The sequence below is a fragment of the Drosophila takahashii genome, chromosome 3R (genome assembly GCF_030179915.1).
Source record: "Drosophila takahashii strain IR98-3 E-12201 chromosome 3R, DtakHiC1v2, whole genome shotgun sequence".
Lineage (NCBI taxonomy): Eukaryota > Metazoa > Arthropoda > Insecta > Diptera > Drosophilidae > Drosophila > Drosophila takahashii.
In genome coordinates, this window is record NC_091681.1 from 19524876 (window position 1) to 19545285 (window position 20410).

Consider the following 20410-nt stretch of genomic DNA (forward strand, 5'->3'; position numbering starts at 1 on the left):
AGCACATTTTTCCAGCGACAATTTTTGCTCGGCTCTCCGGCGACGACGACTTCGTCGTTGTCCTCGCTGCACGAAGCTGCAGCAAAATGTGAAAGAAGCCAGGACGAAAAAAAAGAGAAAAAAAAACAGAAAAGGATATATATGCACGGGTGTCTGGCGTTTTGGGGGTCTGGGTTTCGGGTTAGTTCTAGCCAACTTGGGCTAAGAGGGCAGGGGGCCCAAAACGAAGTGCTCTGCTGGAGATAACGAAGCGCACTTAAGCACACGCACACTCACACACACACTCGAGCTCACACACACACATGCGCAGGATGGTGGGTGGTTTGGGGGCATATCCCTACGAAATATATTGCACAATATAAAAATTGCAGACGATGAGTGCCGAATGCGTTTGCCGAAAAGGCAGCCAGAACTAAAGAGCTTTGGAGGAGGTGGAAAATGGGGGAAACTAGTACAAGAACAGCAGGGAAATCCACTACAACAATTGGCAGACGAACGAAGCCGAACCGAAGGACGAGCCAACGAGGAGCGAGCGTTTTCCTCGCCTGTTTTTGTGGCCGATTTTCGTCGCCAACGAATTTTCCTGCATTTCTTTTTGGATTTTTTTCCCTAGAATTTTTTCAACACCCCGAAACCCAAACCATTCGAGCCACCCAGAAAAACGATGCTGATCGAAGCTGAAGAGGAAGACAAAGACGTCGTTGGTTGGGTTGGTTTGGGTTTGGGTGGGTCGGTAGTTCGGTGGTTCGGTGGGTGGTTAGTTTTCTGGTGGGTCAGTGGGAGGCAGGGTGTTTGGGGGCCATAGTGTTGATGGGAAATCTCGCCTGTTGCATTTCCCATTTCCCCACCCAACTGTTGTTGGCAATGGCTCAATCAGTGAATCAGTGGTGGAGTTTCATTTGATTGTAATGGGAGCCCATCCACTTGTGGATTCAGGTGTGTGTCCGGAGTCGCTTGGCCAGCCATCTGTATGCCAAACCCAGCGCCGGCATAAAGGAGATTACACTAACCAAATTATATAAGCTGCATAAAGGTAATTTTCGATGGCAGCGGTTATGGGTAAATTTGTCTGGGGACTATGGCTTCAAAATGGTTTTTTGTTAGGTATTCCTATTAAAGAAAATTTCCAAACAAATTTTCATAACCAAATGTCCAGATATAAACATATTTTGGGTTTATCTCTGGATAGTTTTACAAAGCTAAGATTCTTAAAACATTTTTATTTAAGGTATTTACATTTTTTGTGGAGTATATATATTTGGATTTTAGTAAGTAAACCTAAAGTATTTTTAATTTAAATAGATTAGTTAGATTTTTTTTAATTAAAAAAAGATTAACTTGAGTCCCACCCTAACAACTCCTGTTGGGCTAATAAATATTTTATTACTATTTTTAATTATTTTTGACCATATAGAATTTATTTTATGTTTTTACATAGTTCACATGGAAAAATTTAAAATAATTTTTAAGGCCAACAGATTTTAGTCATAACCAGGTTGGCCATGCTCCTAAATCACACCCTGAAAACTCCTGTAAAAGATTTCCGTGAGATAATGCAATCTACCTGAATATAGCAATAAAGAGCTCAGGCAAATATTTTGCTAAGCTTATATTTCCTAGCGAAAAAGTTATCCAGCAGAAAACAAACCCCAACAGGGATTTAACTTGTTGCATAGTCGTCGTCCTGCCTCCCTCCACTGCCTTGCCCCGAATCCTTTCCATTTAGTTTGTTTGCCTGGAAAACCACCCCTCCTCCTCCTCCGCCCGATAGGGTGTAAACATATTAAAAAGCCAAACTTTTCCTTTGCCTTTATTTACAAAAAAAAAAGAATACAAACTAAAATAAATAGAGGAAAAAATCTCGAATATATAGAAGAGAAAGAGATGCATTATAATGGTGGGAATTGGAATGAGGGGGATGGGTGGCCGAAAGCAACAAGCTGCACATATATACGTATTTTTTATTTGCAGCAAGGAGAAGAGAGAGCGCAGAAAGTTCCGGGTGTATATGTGTGTGTTGGTGTATTAAGAAGCAGCAGGTGTTGGGCAATATTGTGGGCCATTCCCACCCCACACCCCCTCTTGCCGTGTCTCTATGTAGTGGTTGGGTCTTGGCTCTAACCGCCTTTGCCCACCCACTCAACGCCCAACCACCCAACCACCCACATTGCCAAACGCATCTTTCGATAACGCCAACAACAAGGAACAATAAAGGAGAAGGAGAATAGCGTTGCAGGCGCCGCTGTCGGCGTTGACTTTTCCAACCATTTTCCCCCCTTTATCCACCGCCTTTCGGATTTTCCACCCACCGTCTTTGGCTGTAAGAAGGCATTTTTATGCCAGAAGGATGCAACAAGCGACGAGGACAACGTCGCGTCTGCTTGTGTGTGAGTGGGTGGTTCGGAGTGGAGGTGGGTGGCCAGCTTTTCATGGACTACGCAATAAGCACTCCACCTACTTTCCAATGTCGGGCGAACTATTTCCCCACCCCCTCTCCTTTTTTTTTGCGCCCTGCCTTTGCCTTGTTGAATTTTTTCTGGCGGTTTTTAGGTTACATTTTTACGAGTTTTCTCCACTTCCACTTCCACAGCCGCATCCACATCCACATCCTCATCCACTTGTTGTTGTATTTGCGAGGATGACGCTGCAAGCGCCGAAGGAGTCGCCGGGCGCCGCCGTCGTCCTTCGTCCTTGGTCCTTGGTCCTTCGTGTGAGGCAGCCAAATTCGTGATGGTGTGTGTGTTTCTGTGTGTGAGGAAGCGCCACAAGTGGGTGAAACTCGGTGCGAGCGAGAGGGCCAGAATGGCTAGAAAGAGACAGGGAAAGAGAGAGAGAGAGAGGGAGATAGCTCGACCATAGTTTGGTGCATTCGAAGCACTCCCCCATCCCCAATCCGCCACCCCGATTTTAGCCACCCAACTTGGGTTTTCTGGGTGCACAGAAATTGGAAAATAGATTTTTTGGTTGGTTGCCTTTGGCCGGTTTCCTTTCCTGCTCCGCCAGTTTTTTCCTTCTTTTGGGTATTTCTTTTTCCTGAAAGTAGGGTGGTAAGTCCACTGACAAAAAGTAGTAGGTAAGTAGTTGAAAAATACAATAATAATATATGTTAATTATGCCTTTTTATTGTAAACTTATATGAAATAAAAGTACACTCATTTTTTCATTGGAAATTTAATTGAAATTTTTGTTTGAAAATTCAACATTTATTGGACCTATTCCCTATAAAAATGTATAATAGGAAAATTTCTTAGTTGGTCAAAATAAAGAACATTGTTCAAGTAACCTACAAAATGATTATGCGCGGATCCGAAAAACTAAATATTTTTTTTTACAAAAACTTTAAAGTTCTTAAAAATATCTTTGCTTTGTTTGATTGTAGAATATCGGAAGTAAAAGTGACCTATTTTCTTAGAAGTGCTTGATTGTGCAAAGTAACAAAAAAAGTCCCAAAATGAATAGATATTTACCAGATTTGTTCACCGTGTAGATGGGTGTTGATGCTGGTCAACCGGCCGGTTCTCGCCAGGAAGTCAGGAAGCTTGAGGTGGACTTTGGGTCTTTCAATGGGAGGGGGTTTGATTGAGAATTTGCCTTCGGTTCAAGGTATGTCCAGGACAATGCCCCTCCCCCCGCAGGACCACCGCCCCTGCCCTACGTTTTGCGGACAAGACGCAGGCTAGCATTTTTTCCCGCTGCATTTTTCCTTGCTTTGGTTTCCTTTTTTTTCGTCAGAGAGGAAAAAATGAAGCGGAAGCACGAAAAAGCACAAAGTTAATGCGAAGTGGGAGGGTTTTCAGGGGGGTTTTTGGGGAGCTAGGAGGAGCTAGAGCGCGCCAATATGGCGCTAAGGACATTGGGCAAAATGCACTGCAGGAAAAAATTTCACATTATATGTAGGCAACTCGGTGTGTGTGTGTGTGAGTGTGGGTGAGGAATGGGGGGTGAAGAGTAGCGAAGGCAAAACAGCAAAACACACAAAAACAAAATGGCACAAAAAAGAGAGAACAAAAAAATGTAGTCAACGCTGGCAGACTGAGTGAGGGGCGGGGGGTGGTGGAAACAGAGGGGGTGGTGTTTTTTAGGTGGCGGGAAAGTGGGAAATTGGGTGAGCTTTGAGTCTGAGTTTCGGCGTCGACTGCGCTGCTGCCTCGTTATTTTGCTGCTGCATTTGATTTTCGTGCTGAAAAAGTTTCGTGTGCTCGAAAAAAGTTTCGTCGCTTCGTTGACGTCGTCGCCATTGAGCCACCCACTACCCACCACCCACCGCCCACTGCACCACCCACGTTAACGTACTATCTGTGTGTGTGTGGGGATGGGTGAGTGAGTGGGTGGGTGTGTAGTTTGAATGGCATTTGGGGGGCGGCGGTGGCACTACTTGGGTTTGGGTCCTTGCAGCAACATTTGGCTGCACTCGGTTGGCTGGTCTGGCTACGTCTCGTAGTTTGGTGGGTGTATCGGGCATTTTTGTCGAATTTGTTGCTGCGAAAAGGAAAACTGGGAAGGCACTGGCTGCGCAGCTGGCGCCAGCAGCGACTGCACAACTATTTTCCCGTGCATTTGGCGTCGGCATTCGGTTGGCATTGTGCAACAAGTGAGTTTGGCAGCAGCCACCAACAGGACGACAACGATTTCGGCACCGAAAAATCCACTTAGCCAGGTGCAATTGCACATCTAACCGAAAACGAAGCCAAGCTGAAGCTGAAATCTGATTTTGGTCCGATTGAAGCAACAATTGGCGCCAACTGTGGCTGTTGCGCCTTTTCGCGATTTTTGCGATTTTCTTTATTTAACCACTTCGACCACCACCCCATTGTTTTCCCTCAAAAAGTGCTGTGTGCTTTTGTGGGCCGACTGTGTGTGTGTGTGTGCGGTTGTGTGCTCGTGTGTGTTTGTGGAAATTTAATTAAAGACTCTGTCGTCGAGTGCAACGAGATAATTTATATGTAGGCATTTAATTAAAGCGATCACACAACCATTTTGCATACGCCAAGTCGCAGGCTGAGACAAAGAAGGCACGAGCCGTTAGCGAAAGAGACAGAGCGATTGATAAGTGTGGCATATGTGTGTTAACACTTAATTGAATTGACTGACTGGAGCAGCCAAGTGTTCAATTTTTTTTTTGGTGCTAATTGCATGTTTGAGATGTCGCCCATTGAGCAGGTGAGTTAGAAAAAATTATTCGCAGACCTCTATTTATTCGCCATTCGAAAATGTTCCGTTTGAATGATTTAGTTATTTACGGTTCTGAATTTAATGAAACTTTATTGTGTACGAATCAATTCTAAAAAAATCTAAACAACGAATCTGTGAAAATCAATACCTAAAGTAAATGTAAACATTTAACACTCATTTAAAATGGGTCAATTCACTAGAACTAAATAAACAGTTCTATAAAATTTAATGAAATGGTTTAGAATAAAAAAGTTGTAATCATTAAATAAATATTTAAAAAAATATAAATTGTTACCTTAAAATATTAAATTTTTGAATATCAGAACTCCCTTTAAATAGACATTAAATGATATTAAAAATTACTCATAATAACTGCACCAAATAAGTTTAAACTACTAAATTATTAAACCTAATTATTATTAATCTACTTAGTTAAAATTTAAAATCATTTTTACAATGCTTTTTGTGTGTCTTACATTTCAAATTAAAACAAGTAACTTTTAAAAGGAAAATTAATTTTTTTGAATTTGAACAGAAAGGCTTAAATTGTAGTTATTAAATCCTTTATTCAACAGACCAAATACCCTTTATAAGTTTTATATTGGTATTATGCGTCTCCTTATTTTAATACCACAAAGATCTAAGAAACTCTTTACAAGGCCCTTTCCAACTCAAATGAAACAATATGCCATAATTCTATTATCACACTTATATAAACAATTTTCGCCCAACTAACGAAGTAGAATAACAATTTTCCCAAAAAATATCCTGAGGGCGTAGTTTACCTGTCAGCTCGTATCAACACATATGCAAATCTATTAATTCCCTCTAAGTTTTCGTTGTAAACTTACAAACCATAAAAGCCATTTAGGTGGCAATTTACACAACAAACGTCACATTGAAAGGGCCAACGAAAAATGTGAGCACCCAAAAAGGAAAACCTCCAAGAGGAAAACTTACACAACTCGACTCGTTGACAGATTGTGTTGAAACACTTGGCAGAGCACTCTTAAAATATGCACAATATCCCCGCAATGGAACTCCAAGACAAGGTGTACAAGGAGTTTGCCTGGCTTGTGTGAAAAGTCTTTTTCGGGGGGAGAAAGCCCAAACTTTCACGAGAGAAGAACCCCCGAAACACAGACAAACACATGTTCGGGGGCGAAAGTCAAGGGAGCAGGCGAACAAAACCAAAACATGCTACTACGACACTGATGACGACGTGGCTGACGTTTGTGTGTTGACTTTGTAACATCGTTACACAACAACAAGCTCAAACTAGCGCACTTGTTGCATAAGTCGCAGTCGCACACTCACACAGCCACAACAACAAGTGGCAGGAGCGAAGGGAGCGAGAGGAGCAGCAGCATCGCCAACAAACGCCGGCAACACAACGCACAAAAGTATGCAAAGAAAGCACTTCACACGTTCTAACAACGCAGTCGCCGGCGGGTTTTTTCGGTTTCAGTTTCGGTTTCGGCTTATATATGTACGTACACTTCTCCACTTTTCCAGGGGGGTGGGTGTTTTGCGGCTGCTGCGCCAGTCGCGGCACTTTCGGCGATTTTCGTCGAATACCCATGTGTGTGGGGGAGTTTATAGTCCAAAACACGCGAAGCAACAGTTGTCATCTGTCGACAACTTGTTGTTAGGAACCCTCCCCCCATTTAAGCAGCTTTCCATGGGAAATTCAGGGGAGAAATTTTAAACAATCTCCTGAAATTATAGACACTCAATTTGGGGCAAATCACAGATTTTGCCCCTGGCCCTTAACCCCCAAAAAAGAAAGACCAAACCTACATGAAAATCATTTTACTTCCCCCACACCAAAAACACATCCTTTGTTTTTAGGGCCCAAAAAAAGAAATGACGTCTGCAATATATTTTTTCTCTACCAACTTCTAGGATTTTTCCTTGTGGCACTTGTGGCGCTTTCAGCTCCTTGGCAATTGCTTTTGCTTTTGTGCGGACACTACAAACTGTACTTCCGTTTTATCTGCTGCGTCTTTGTCTGCAGCAGACAAGGGATGACTGGCAAAGGGGTTCGAGGGGGCTGTGGGGGTTCTACTGGGCAGAGACGACATCTAATCGATAAATATTCAGCACACTGCTTGTAAAAATACATTGAAAATGCATTAGACTTTGGCTCAATGGCATGAATTTTAATACGTTTGTGTGTTATTTCCCCATACTTTCCCACTGCACATATATTTCTGATTTTTTTTGTTAGTTTAATTAAGCTGAACTCTGTGTTCTGGCAGCTCTAATGTGCAAATCGTGTGCCATAAATTTTCAGTTTAAATACGAAATCAATTGACAGGCCAGCCAAGTGCACAATTTCTAACTCCGCTCTCCCAAGGTTGACAATACGAAAAATCGACTTGATATAATAGTAGAAAAATCCAGTTAACTTTTTGCAAAACGCAATCGAAACGCTGCAAGTCAACTGCCATTTGCCGGCCACTAATCAAACGTAACGAAATTGCCAGCATAAACACGCTTAAAGAATGAATGCGCCTGGCGAGGAGGGGTGTTGAGCGGAGAGCCGAGACAAGTTCGCCTTGAGGACTTACCAAAATGGCGTTGAAACGGTAAAAGGCGTCCAGCGGCGGGAAGGGGTTAAGCGGCGAGCGGTAAGCGGTAAGCGGCAACTGTGGGTTAAGCGGCTGACGTCTACATCTATATGGCGACAACGGCAACAACTTGTTGTGCGACATTTTATGCGGAAGCAAAAAGTGCCAAGAATACAAAAATTCAAGTTGAGAGTGCAATTGCCAACTGGCACCACTATGCGTATACGTGATATGTCGCAGTCGTTACGCGATCTACTGTCGATTTTGGCGGCGCAAAAAATACTTTCGAAAGCGGTCTAAGCGGCTTTAAATATGAGCTATGAACTTATTGAATGTTAGTCAAGAAATATCAAATATTCTAAAAATTTACTCCAATATTTATTTCAAAAAATATTTTACATAAAGCTTTTAGATCTGACGAATCTCAAATTGAACTTTGCATGATTCACCGAAGGGTTTGATTTATTTCAATAGCTGATGTAATTTCGAAAACAAAATCAATGAAATGATATTTTTTTTGAAATTTTAATGGATAATAAGTGCACGATAAGAATTATTTCATATAATCAAAGAATCCTAAGCTGAGCAATACATTTTATTGGGACTGTGTGTCGTTTACTTTATCTCTGAACTTTCGTCAGAATTTTTGATCGACTGCAATTCGAATCAATCGCGCTTGCAACACAAGACCCAACAACAAAGACCACTCCCCGGCTGAATCATTTGTTCCAATTGCACTCACTTGCGGCAATGCAATGCGAGCTGATAAGCGATTATCGTTGCAACAAATTGCAATAGCAAAATCTAAGAAATTTCCAATATACTCCTGCACATAGGCAATACATATATATTGAATTTACGTACATACCGAGATTGCCCTCCCATAAAAACGCGAAAACAAAAACGAGTGTAATTGATTAAAGAACATTATCAACAAAATGGAAATATTGCAAAAATGTACAATTACGCTTGATATTTTTATATATAGAAGCTGATTTGATTGAAGATGTTGTAAAGGCAAAATAAAATCGCATGTCCCAATAACTTTGGTGTGGCAACGAAAAACGAGTTGGGTCGGCTGTAGCTGGAATGTAAACAAAAGCTTTGTGATAAGCAAGTGCTGATCAAAAAGTGTTCATCTACTATCAGGCAAAAATATATATATTTAAACAAAGGAATCTATACAACGGCAGTAATCACTAATAAAAACAGGTTCGACTTTACATATATTTCATATTTCCAAACTTAATTTGGGGTTCTTAAATAATACTTCCTGTAATTACTTTAAATATATTTAAAAAAAATCCCTCGAGGGGTTTTTTGTATTCCCTCAGCTAAAATCCCTAAAGATAAATTACAGCTCTGTGGACACGTAATAAAAAATAATAAAATTCTTTATCGTCTTATACTGCGTCGACATAAAATCATTTTGGCTCTTTAAAATACCCTTTAAAATTTAAAGTTGGTACCTAATAAGTACTACCCAAAATACTTAATACTTAATTTATATTGCGTCAATGTATTTAATTTAATTTATTGTCTGAGATAATGTTAATAACTAACCCAAAGGGCTATCCATTTTTTTATATAACCCATAAATCGGAGATCAAAAAATGCGTTAAGAGGAGGGGCAGAACGAGGGAAGTCAATGTGCTTTCGGTTGCAGCATTCGCCACATGACTTTGCAACTGTTGCGCTCTCATTGTTGTCACTGAATTTACTGTTGTTGTACTGTTCGTTGTTGTGTTAGTTGCCTCCGTTACATGTGTAGGTGAGCAAGGGCTCTTATGGCATGCGCTCGCACTGTGTGTGTGTTTGTGGATATGCCTTCTTGCTCGCTCCCTCGCTCTTCATATGAGATAATACCTTGAACGTGCGTCAGTCAGGTCGTTGGCGTTTTACAACTGAACTACAATTGCCGTATTCATTGTTGTCGTTCTTGTTGTTGTCGCAGCTTTACTATTCTAGTAGTACTAGACTTTAAAGACCTAAAGTGAAATGAAAAGTGTGCGGAGCTTTCCATGCTGCCCAAAAAAAGAAGAAAGAAGTGTATTGCGCAGTTCGGGAATCAGACTTTATCTATATCTTCTATTTGGAATTAGTCATCTCACCACAGAGTCGCTGCGAATGGCACGTTCCACCATTTTGGACAATCTAACTGCGCACTTAGAAAGAGACACCCAAAAAAATCGAGCGAAAGAGAGTGACTTATCACTTAAAACTAAATTTTAGTCGCGAACAAAGCCAAAGCAAAGTTCATATTTGCCAGAAGAATAATAAATGCAACCAAAAAAAAAGAATTACAAAAAAGCGAAAACAAAAATAAGAAATCATTTGAGCTCATTTACATGCAACTGAGTGGAGTGGGAGAGAGAAAGAGCAACGTTCTTGAGTGGCTCGCTTGAGTTCAGTTGGAGAAGGGGAAACTCACCACAGGAGAGCCGCGTTAAATGAGCAGGAAATGCAGTTTCTCAAGCCGAGTACTGGTGGGTTAATGGGTTTGAGTGAGTTCTTTGCCTTATTTATTTCTTTATTTAATTTCATTCGGGGCTTGCGAATAAAAAAATAAAATTGTACCAAAAATATGATTTTCTATTCAATTGTTTTAATCTCCAGAAAGTTTTTAATTGAATTTAATTTGTAGTCCAAATTTCTGCTCTAAAAAAATTGTTTAAATATTATTTTCAGAAAGAATATAAAAATTAGACCAACCTTCAAATTCTTATTTCTTTATTAATATAAAAAGTTACAACAAATAATACTGGGTTTCAATATGGTTTGTGGTTTCAATGTGGTATCTAAAACAGACTCTTGAATATTGGTTCGTTACCAACTACTTTAAAATATCCTTTCGAATGCTCATCCTCTCGTCTTACCTTCCCGTAATATACCCCTGCTGCCACGCCCCCCGTTAATTCGCCCAAAAAAGGCAGCTAATTGGTGTGACGTCGACAGCGCAGCAGCAGAAGTGCATTCCTTTTGCTTGTGTGCGTGCTTTAAAAAAGCGACACAAAAAAATGTGGTGAATTTGAAATTTAAGTGTACGTTGGTGTGCATTGTTCTAGGCCTGTGCGAGTGTGTGTGACTTTGAGTGATTTTTCTGCGAGAGTACTTTTAACAGTGAGTTGCATTTCTAGGAAGGACTCAAATTTTGGCAGCTCGTCGCGCAGCTTGGCAGTTTTTTTATCAACGCGCGCTGCACTCGAACTGCAGTGCAATTATTGCAGTGCATCGGGCTCTCTCCCTCTCTCGTCTTCTGCATAAGTGTGAGTGCGGCTTACCCCGTTACGTTGCTTTTGCTCCTAAAGTTCTCTAATCTGCGCTCTGGGGAAAAGACTCAAAGAGAGAGAGGACTCTCGCTCTCTCTATATCTCAAAAGCATTCTAGTTTTTGCAGTATGCAGTTTTCAGCGCTTCTCTGTGTGTGTTTTCCATGGTGTTTTTCTTGTTTTTTTTTTTGCACAACGACGACGTCGACGTCAACTCGGCACTGTGCTGGTGTCTTCGTGTTGTTGTGATATAATTTTGCAGTCGGCTTCGGCAGTCGCATAAACACAACGCATCCGATATGCAACGGAACGCATTTTCGGACGCGGCCCGAGTCGTTCCGAGGTGTAGCGTCCGATTCCGATTTCGATTCCGATTCCGGCGATCGCGTATATCAATCGTAAAGCATTAAGCGCATTTCCCATTTACACGCAGTCCATAGGCGAAAATCGTTTGCCATTGATAAACACAACACGACAATTGCCGAAAATTAATATCCAAATAAATACAAGGCAAAGGAACACAAGCAAAGTGATTAAATTAGCTTACAAACAAAAGTAAATTGCATCGAAAATGCCGAAAACTCGAGAACCAAATAAAGTGCATAAACTACTTGACCAAATAACTGGATGTATAAAAACAACAAAAAAGTGCACATAATTCACCTAAAAAATAACAATAGAGTGAAATTAAAAAAACTGAAAACTATACAGAATATTTTTCAAAAATATAGGAAAAAGAATTAACCAAACTCATTAAAAAACAAAAATAAAAAACTTGCAAGGGCTAAAACTGCATATCCAAAATGCAAACCGAAATAAATCGCCAAGAAATAAAATATTAATTTAAAAGAGTGACTTATAAAAATGGGAAATCAAAACCTTGGAGCCTGATATCAAACTACCCAAAATGTTTAAGCCAAATTTTTAAAGTTAACAAAATATTACTTATTTATTTATCTAATTTTCAAGTATAATTTTTTATTTTTAAACATAATAACAGTGAAACTTTCCGCAAAATATAAACCCTTAATCGTTTTTCAATCCACCTTTAACCTTACACAAAAATTCCCAAAAAAATTGATTTTTTTCCACATTAAGTATACGCCGTGTGGCCCGTTTTTTGTGCTTTTCACGCATAATCATCAGCGGCATCAATCGCCCGCGTTTTGTTTGATTTTTTCGGCATAAATATAAATTGCAATCGCCGCTTGTTTTTCTCTGCGTTCGCGTTAATGTGTGTGTGCGAAAACGCCGACGCCGACGTCGACGCAGACGTCGCTGCCGCCGTTAACGTCGCCGTCGACGCTGTCATGCTAAATGCGGAAAAGTTTTTTCGCGCACTCGCAAAATTTTTATAGAATGCATTTTTATTTCGGTCTTTTGGTTGAATAGTTGCATTGCCCAGCTCAAGTGCGTGTCTCCGGTTGATTGACTATGTGTGCCTGTGTGTGTGCCTGCGACTTTGTGTGTGTGTGTGAGCCTGACTTAATAAAGAGGCCCATTGTTGAATAACAATTTCGCGTAATTAATATAATTTCACAAGCAAAAACTTGGGAAAAAGTGACACAAAATATATAAATATTTTTTATACACATTTTAATGAAAACATTACAAATTGCAATGCATACGAAAGCTAATTTAGGAATCAATCATCGCATTTCATAAATCGATCTTACAGTTTGGGGTTAAAAAAACATTAAATTCCATTAATATTTTGTAATAAAATCTAAGAACAAGAAGGATAAAATATAAAAATATATAAGACACTTTATAAATGTAGCGATCATTTTACAAATTTTAAAATAAACTTTTCACTTGAATAAAATAAATAAAATAAACTGTGAATAATTTAAATGCCATTAAAACTCGCATTTACGAACTGCATTTCATATTCGAGCGCCGCCTTCGATTCTCGTTCACTGCACCCAAAACTTGTCTCGAAAAATCTTGGAAAAAAATTCTAAAAAATAGATTGAAAGGGCAAAAAAAGATGAGAGAAAAAACCACAAAGGCAGCAGCATACAACATGAACTGTAGCCAAACTTCTGAAGCAGCAGCAGTAAAACAAAACAAACAAAGCAGCCGAAAAAATAAGAGAAATGGAGGAGCAGAAAAGAAGTAGCTGCAAGTACACAGTAATAAAGTGTGTATTTTTTCGGGTGGTTCGTCGTCGCCAACTTTTCTGTGCAGGCAAATGTAACAAATTTTTGTCAGTTTCAATTTTCGTCAGGCGGACAGAGCACCACTCCCCCCGTAGCCCCCGTATCCCCTATAACACCCCCCATTTCCACCGCCCATGACAATGGCCAGGTCGCCAGTCTCCAGTTGCCTGGCATTTACTTTGCCGTCGGGCTTGGCGCACAGCATAATGAACAAAAACTAAGAGCGAACAAAAAACAAAAAACGAAAAAAAATTAGGGGGGTGAGCTGAGAAAAATCAACTCCCAGATATGCTAGACAAAAAAAAATGGCAAATTAAATAGCCGAAAAAAATGTAGCTGCAGCTGCGCAACATCAATTGGAATACCCCTGCCCGAGAGCTTAACCCTCACCTTACCCATCCAGTTGACCATTGGATTTTCCTTACCTTCCGTTCGGTTTTCTTTTTTTGATTTTTTGTTCCCCCAGCTTCTGCTTTATTATTTTATTTTACGTTTTTCGGTAACATCCGCCTCCCCGCTGCCCACTTGTCCTCACGAAACTTAAATTACTATTTACAATGGTATTTTTTTGGCCGAATTTTTTTTGTTCTGCTCAGAACTTGCCAGGCGAATTTTTTATATATATTCATTTTTTATTCGCATTTTTCGCTGCCATAAAGTTTTTTTCTAGAGGGGGGTTACCAAGTTGAAGCTGTGCTCCACCAGCTAATTTCATTTTGGGTTCAGTTCATTTTTTTATGCAGCTGCTTTCGGTGAATTCCGCTTAAAATCAAATCTACTCCAAGGGTTATCGAAAATATTTGAGAAATAAAAAATCTCCATATTAAGCATTCTTTAAATAGCTAAATATTTGTCAGAAGATACGAATATTATCGCGCAGATTCTCTTGAAATTTTTATCAAAGACAGAAAAGTGCAGTGAATGAGATCATTTGGGCCACACGTCTCGCTTTTCGCTTCTTTTATCAACGATTTCCATTTTTCACATTTTTTAGATATTAAACAAAAACAACAACTACAACAACAACGGCAACACTTTTGTTAGTAAATTTCTGTTGAATTAAAATACGAAACAAAACACATAAAAAAGTGCAATCCAAAAACAAATATTAACGTTAAACGAACTAAAAAGAAAAATAATTAAAAAAGTACCATTACTTTTGAATTGTTTTTAAATGCAAAAAGAAAAAGGTTCGTAAACAAAAAAATTCAACGCAAAAGCCTTTTGATAATACAACATATCAAAGAGCCAGAAATTAAATTCAGCAAAAAAATTAAAATAATTAATACACAAACACGCGGGGCAACTGTCAAAAAATCTATTATACAACAACACAAAGTGCAACAACCAACAACAACAAAACAAGTGTAGGAGTAAAACAACAAAAAAGAATCACACAATTGAACATACAACATAAAAAATAAATTTCCACCAAATATAAAAAGCCCGAAAGAAAAATTCGCGTTTCATTTTCACGCGCTGCATATTATTTACTCTGTGCTCCATATATATACATATAATAAATAAAAACCAACCAATAGCCCAAAAAAAGAAATGAAAAATCCGCATCAACAATAAAAATCTGCCTGCATTTTGCCTTTTGTGTGAGCTGCCCACCAAAACGAGAGAAGCACTTTTATTGTATATAAAAATTATATACATCGCCGGGAGGAGCTGCAAGAACCCACTCCAAGCCAGGGTTGCCACGTCCTGAGCTGCTGTAAGCCCTCCGCAGCAGCAGCACCAGCAACAGCGCCGCAGCAGCATCCGCCGCAGCAGCAATTTGGCTTTTGGGCAGAGATAATTTAAGACAAATATATGTGATGCTATGCACATCAGCAGCTATGAAATATGTACGTATTCCAAATTGGTTCTCAAATAATCGCCAATAAATTGAAAATATATTTAATGGTTAATTATAATTAATGAGTCATAAATAATTACCGAGTTTGTGATTAGCTTACGCATAGATGTATTTCGAAGATGGATCTTTAGTTCTGTTGCATATAAATCAATTAGTAAATAAAACATATTTAATCGTTTAACAATGACATAAGCAAAATCTAACAAAAAAAATTTGAATTATCCATTTTTAACATTTTTTATAGATTACATAAGTTTAATATCATTCGAAACAATTATGAGATATGAGATTTTGTAAGTTTAATTTTTATTGACAAGTTTTGAATTTATTGTTGTCTGTTTATCCCTTTTCCCTTTACTTTCGATTCTGTTCTGTGTTCGCTTATCGAACATATTTTTTAAAGATAACAATAAAATTAGGTCTCAGCAAATCCCAGGTATTAAAATCTAATGCAGCCCTGATTATTCTTACACTGTTGAAATTAGTAGATATTTTATTTGATTTTATTGTCAAATTATCGACACAATGAAACCGTATATTTCATAACAATGAGAATTATTTATTTATGGCCTCGGCGAATCTTGAGAACCTTTCTCCTTCAGTTCCTGTTCAGGTTCTACGATCGCTTATCGTTCGCTAAACCCCAAAAACTACATGAATAAATACGGCAATGTATTAATAATGATATATGCAATGCCTCATTGACATTGTCCTTCAGTGACAGTGCGATGTACGAAAGCGAAATGTGTAAACAAAGATACACAATGGGCGGCGGTGGGAGGGGTGTTTAAGGGGGTGGACGTGGAAGGGTGGGGCCTATCAGAGGCGTCACAATGCGATCGCCCCAAGTACAATTACATTGAGCAATACTTAAGGACAGAAGTTCAAGCAACTGTAGAGTGCAGACCCATAGATACACAGCTACAGATACTTTGTAAATTCAAGATATTCTTACGGGGTGATATCTTCACTATATCTGTAACAATTCATTCAGAAGCTCGACAAAATATCTTCTAGCTACTATCGTCAACCGGAAACGGTGAAAACCAAACGTTTCTCTTAATTTCTTCGCGTTTTGGCGGTGCCAAGATTGCCAATTTGATTCACAACTATGTGCCAGGCATTATCTCTGCCCAATCTGTACAATCTGAATCTGCGGAGCGGCGGCTCTTATCAGCGGAGCCCAGACGCAGCCGATTCTGACCCAAATTACGACAGCTTTGGCTCGCCTCGTCGAGCCTGATACGTGGCGAAATCTTAAAAATGCAACAACAATAAATTTAAGCAAGAAATTATTGAACAAAAAATATATATACTTTCTTATAAGTTGTCATGCAATCGCGCAAACAAAAAAGAGAGCAACAAGAACAAAAAGCGGAAACATTTTGCGCTTTCTTATCAAGGCATACGAAATTGATTTTATTTTGTTGCTGAAAATTTGCGCCACGAACGAAAATTCGTACTGGCTGCCAAGTGTGGAATCATATACACTAGAGTCTGGCTATATATTATTTACAACAATATAGCTGCACATATATATATAATATATGCATTGATAGTTGTTGTGCACGATTCGAGTCGAGTCAACGCATGGTTCAAATTATCGCAATTTCAGTTTTTTATTATATATATTATTTATTTCCACAAAATAGTTACAGCTGATAAGAAGGCTGCAATCTGTATAGAGTCGTATAAAATATAAAATGGTTTCCCCTGAAACGAAGGCGGTTCAAAAAAGAAATCATGTGTCGAACCTTATAACATGCGATATTCATCCAAATGAAATCACGCCTGTTTATTTTCTGACGCAAGTTCTTTGTGATTAATATCTGGTTTCGTTTTTTCGGTGATTTATTTGTAAACATTTTCGACAGATTTTTGAGCAAAGTTCAGTTTAGCTTCGCCAGTCCAAGCTTAGCTAATTTAATAGGCGAACCCATTTTCAAGGCTGATCAAATTTCGCTGCAGCTGTTTTGGGACCTTTTTCGCTTTATTAGATAATGGACACTCAAAAAGTGTTTACCATCTGGCCGAAAGATAACACACAGTGCCATAACGACAATAAAAATAATAAAAGAGGTGTTGTAAATACAAATGCAATGCTGCGTAAACAGAAACTAAAACAACAACGTGACAAAAGTGTGAACATTAAATACGTTTATTAACAAAAAAAAAAACCAAACTGTGAAAAAAAAACCCTAAAATAAACGAAATGAAGCAAAAACTCTGCTGACTTGACTCGAAATCGCAGGCAAAGAGAAAAGCGGAAAAGCGAGAGAGGAAAGTCTAGTAGATCACCTGGCGCTGACCACACACGTGGATCAATTTTTCCACTTAAACTAGTACAGTGCGTTTCACGTGTTTAATGTAGTTGGATTTTTGGATACAAATTATGTAAGAAAAGGCAAAGATTTAATATTTAATTCTTAATTGTTTAATTTTAAAAATCAATAAAAAAAAATTCCAGTTAGGATACATTCTTAAACATTTAACGATAACTATAAACCCAAGTAATTCTAACATTTTATTTTAGATTAATAACTTATTCTGTCTTGATTAAACTATTGGCCAATCAATAAATGCTTGTTAGCAGTAGCATTGCAAATGTACTAGACTTTTATTTTCTAGTTAATAAATAAAACTTCGTTAGGCTGTCCGAAATCCCCTTTCACCAAAGATGCTACCATTTTTATTTCCCCATTTTCTGCAATCTCCTGTGACCGAAACGCACTGTTGCCATACATATGCGGACCATAATTAGCTGACGTGCATAAGCCGGGAACAAGACACATTTAATGCCACAACAAATTCAGAACCATCAATGTCGGCGGTGGCAATCTCTTGCCAATCCAATCCGGCAAACATTTAACAAACGGAAACAGCTGTCTCGTTCCCATTCTCGTTCTCGTTCTTATTCTCGGCCCATGGGCCCTGGCAGGAGGCATCTGCATATATGCCAAAAGGAAGCTGCTACCAAACACTCCGCGCCGTCGCAATGCAGCTGGTCAGAGGAACAGGGACCTGCTGGAGACTAAAGTAGAGCCTGGCCACATGCGACCGACTCTAGCCTAGGCCGCCACAAATAGTGGCAACTGCCTGCATAAAACTTGGCTAACGACTTTTTTCCGTTGGCGCTCTTGACTTTTGCATTGAAAATCGTGCAATTCACCTGCTGCTGCTGCTGCCGCTGCTGCAGTAACTGCAACAACAATGACGCTGAATGCATCTGCATCTCGGCGGCAGCAGCAGCAGCAGCAACAACATCATCGTCTGGTTGCATGTTAATGTTACAGCTGCACTTGCACTTGCAGCTCGTCGTCGTCGTCGTCATGAATGAGTCCCGACTTGGGCTCAAAACCCGGCTCTTTGGCTCTTTCCTAGTTGCGACCCTTCCTTTCCTTCACTTCGTCCCCCTGCAACTTCCACATGCAATTATTTTTCTAGGCTGCAAATTGCACGCTCCCTCTCTGTATCTTTGTATCTCAGTATCTTTGTATCTACGTATCTTGCGCTCGCCGTGCTTCTAACCATCTCTATCTTTCTGTCTACTGCTGCTGCAGTTGCTTCTTGGGTCTTGGCTGCCTTTTTGTTGATTTTACAAGGTGTGGAATGACTTTGGTAGCGCCTCATCGTCAACCTTACTTACAATTGGAGTTGCCACTATAAATCTGCAACGTTTTAGTTTTTTTTTTTAAGTCTTAAAAATGTATTTCGTTTGCTTAAGTATTCAACAATATATTTTAAGAAATCCCAAACTACCTAATAAGTAAGCAAGTAATATTTATTTTTTTAAAACCACAAAAAAAAATATATTGAATTAGTCAATCTTTTAAAATAAAATTGGTCCCATATCGTAAAAGTTTGATGAATATACTTGTGACGAACATCTCAGCTAAAAAGCGATTGTTTATATTATATTCATCTGTAATGGAAAAAGTGAGAAGTAGTTTTTAGACGATTTTTATAAAACTGAGCATTATTTTAACTAATTTTGTAAAAATTACTGTATTAAAAAACCACATTCCTGACACTTTTGGTTTAAAAATTTTTTTGACTCACTTTTTTTTAAAACTAGTTTCAAACCTTAATCTTAACTGATATACATTTTAGTTTAAATATCTTAATTTTAAATGTACATTTTTTTATATTATATTATAAAAGCAAAATTAAAAATCAAAAATAAGACCAAAAAACTCAATCTCTATAGTGAAATTCTTTTGATCTTTATCCGCATATAAAATAAGTAAAATATTGCTAAATTAACGTTTTAAAACAAGGTTTTCTCCTACCGAGTGGCCTTCATCCTGAGTTCTATTTTTCCGACCACCATTGTAAGCATTTTCCTGTGGCTTTGGCTTTGGCATTGGCTTCGCTTTTGGCCACGGCTCGGTTTAAGCCTGGTCCGAGACTTGGCCGCACGTTTATGGTCGCGTTTTAATGTAATTGTTGTTGTATTACAGCAAATTTGTAGCCATTGGATTGTTGTTAATGCGCCCGTTGCTGTTGGTGTTGTAATTTGCCATTCATGTTGTCGGCCAAAGTGGCGATTTGTTGATTGTCGTTAGAAATTCAAGCGGGCCAACACCTTCGGCTGATTTGCCCGTCGTTTTGTCGTGTGCCACCGTTTGTTGGCCTAATCGCTTGCGCCACTTTTTCCCCCGATTAGCCGCATCAAATGATTGAAATTAGGCGAGTTCGGAGTTTTGAGATAATCTGCTGCACAGAAAGCAGAAACCAGTAGCCACCAGAATAGCCAGGTGCCAATTTGCAAACGCACTATTATCAAACTTTGCCCACAATGGCCGTTAATTTAGGGTTTAATACCGCTGAAAGGCTTCCTCGCCCAGCGCGAATTTATTATGACATTGATGGAAGGGATGTACAGCAGGGCACTCCAGTGGCCCAATGAGTGATTGACTCGAATGAGTGACTGACTGAATGACTGACTAACTGAGTGAGTGACGAGTAACTCAGAGGGCCAACGAGCCAAAGCAGCGCGGCCAAGCCGTGTTATTAGTTAAATGGCGCATAATGGATGAATAACTTGACAAAACAGCAAACTAAACTAAAAACGGTAACAACATAAGCCAGATACCCTTTTGTATAATCCTACATAAATATATAAATTACAAGCAAACCTACAAAAAATATAAAAATGCAGATATACAAATTTCTCTAAAATTTCTTTTGTGTAATGTAAGGACTTATAAACCCATAGCCAAAACTCTATAACCCTCTTCAAGGGTATAAAGACAATAAACAAAAACAAAGTCAAAGACAATGAGTGTGCTTTTGTGTGTGTTTGATAGTCCGGCGTCGACGACGACGAGTGCAACCGGACCACACCTTAATAATTACTTAAAAGGAAAAT

The 20410-nt window shown here is 39.0% G+C and overlaps 1 protein-coding gene across 5 annotated transcripts in view; it reads left to right on the forward strand.

The window, feature by feature from the left end:
- Eip93F (Ecdysone-induced protein 93F) overlaps positions 1–20410 on the forward strand; it is a 66934-nt gene that overhangs the window by 13286 nt on the left and 33238 nt on the right. Inside the window, exons 1-2 of one of the 5 annotated variants that reach the window (XM_070216545.1) lie at positions 11241–11356; positions 14170–15028. The exons of 2 other annotated variants lie outside the window; for them this stretch is intronic. In XM_070216545.1, coding sequence (XP_070072646.1) covers positions 15004–15028 — 25 coding nt within the window. In that variant the 5' untranslated portion in view covers positions 11241–11356; positions 14170–15003. Of the gene's footprint in view, positions 1–11240; positions 11412–14169; positions 15029–17048; positions 17434–20410 lie in introns of those variants that run through there. 2 more of the 5 variants (XM_070216544.1, XM_070216546.1) reach the window with 2 other exon arrangements.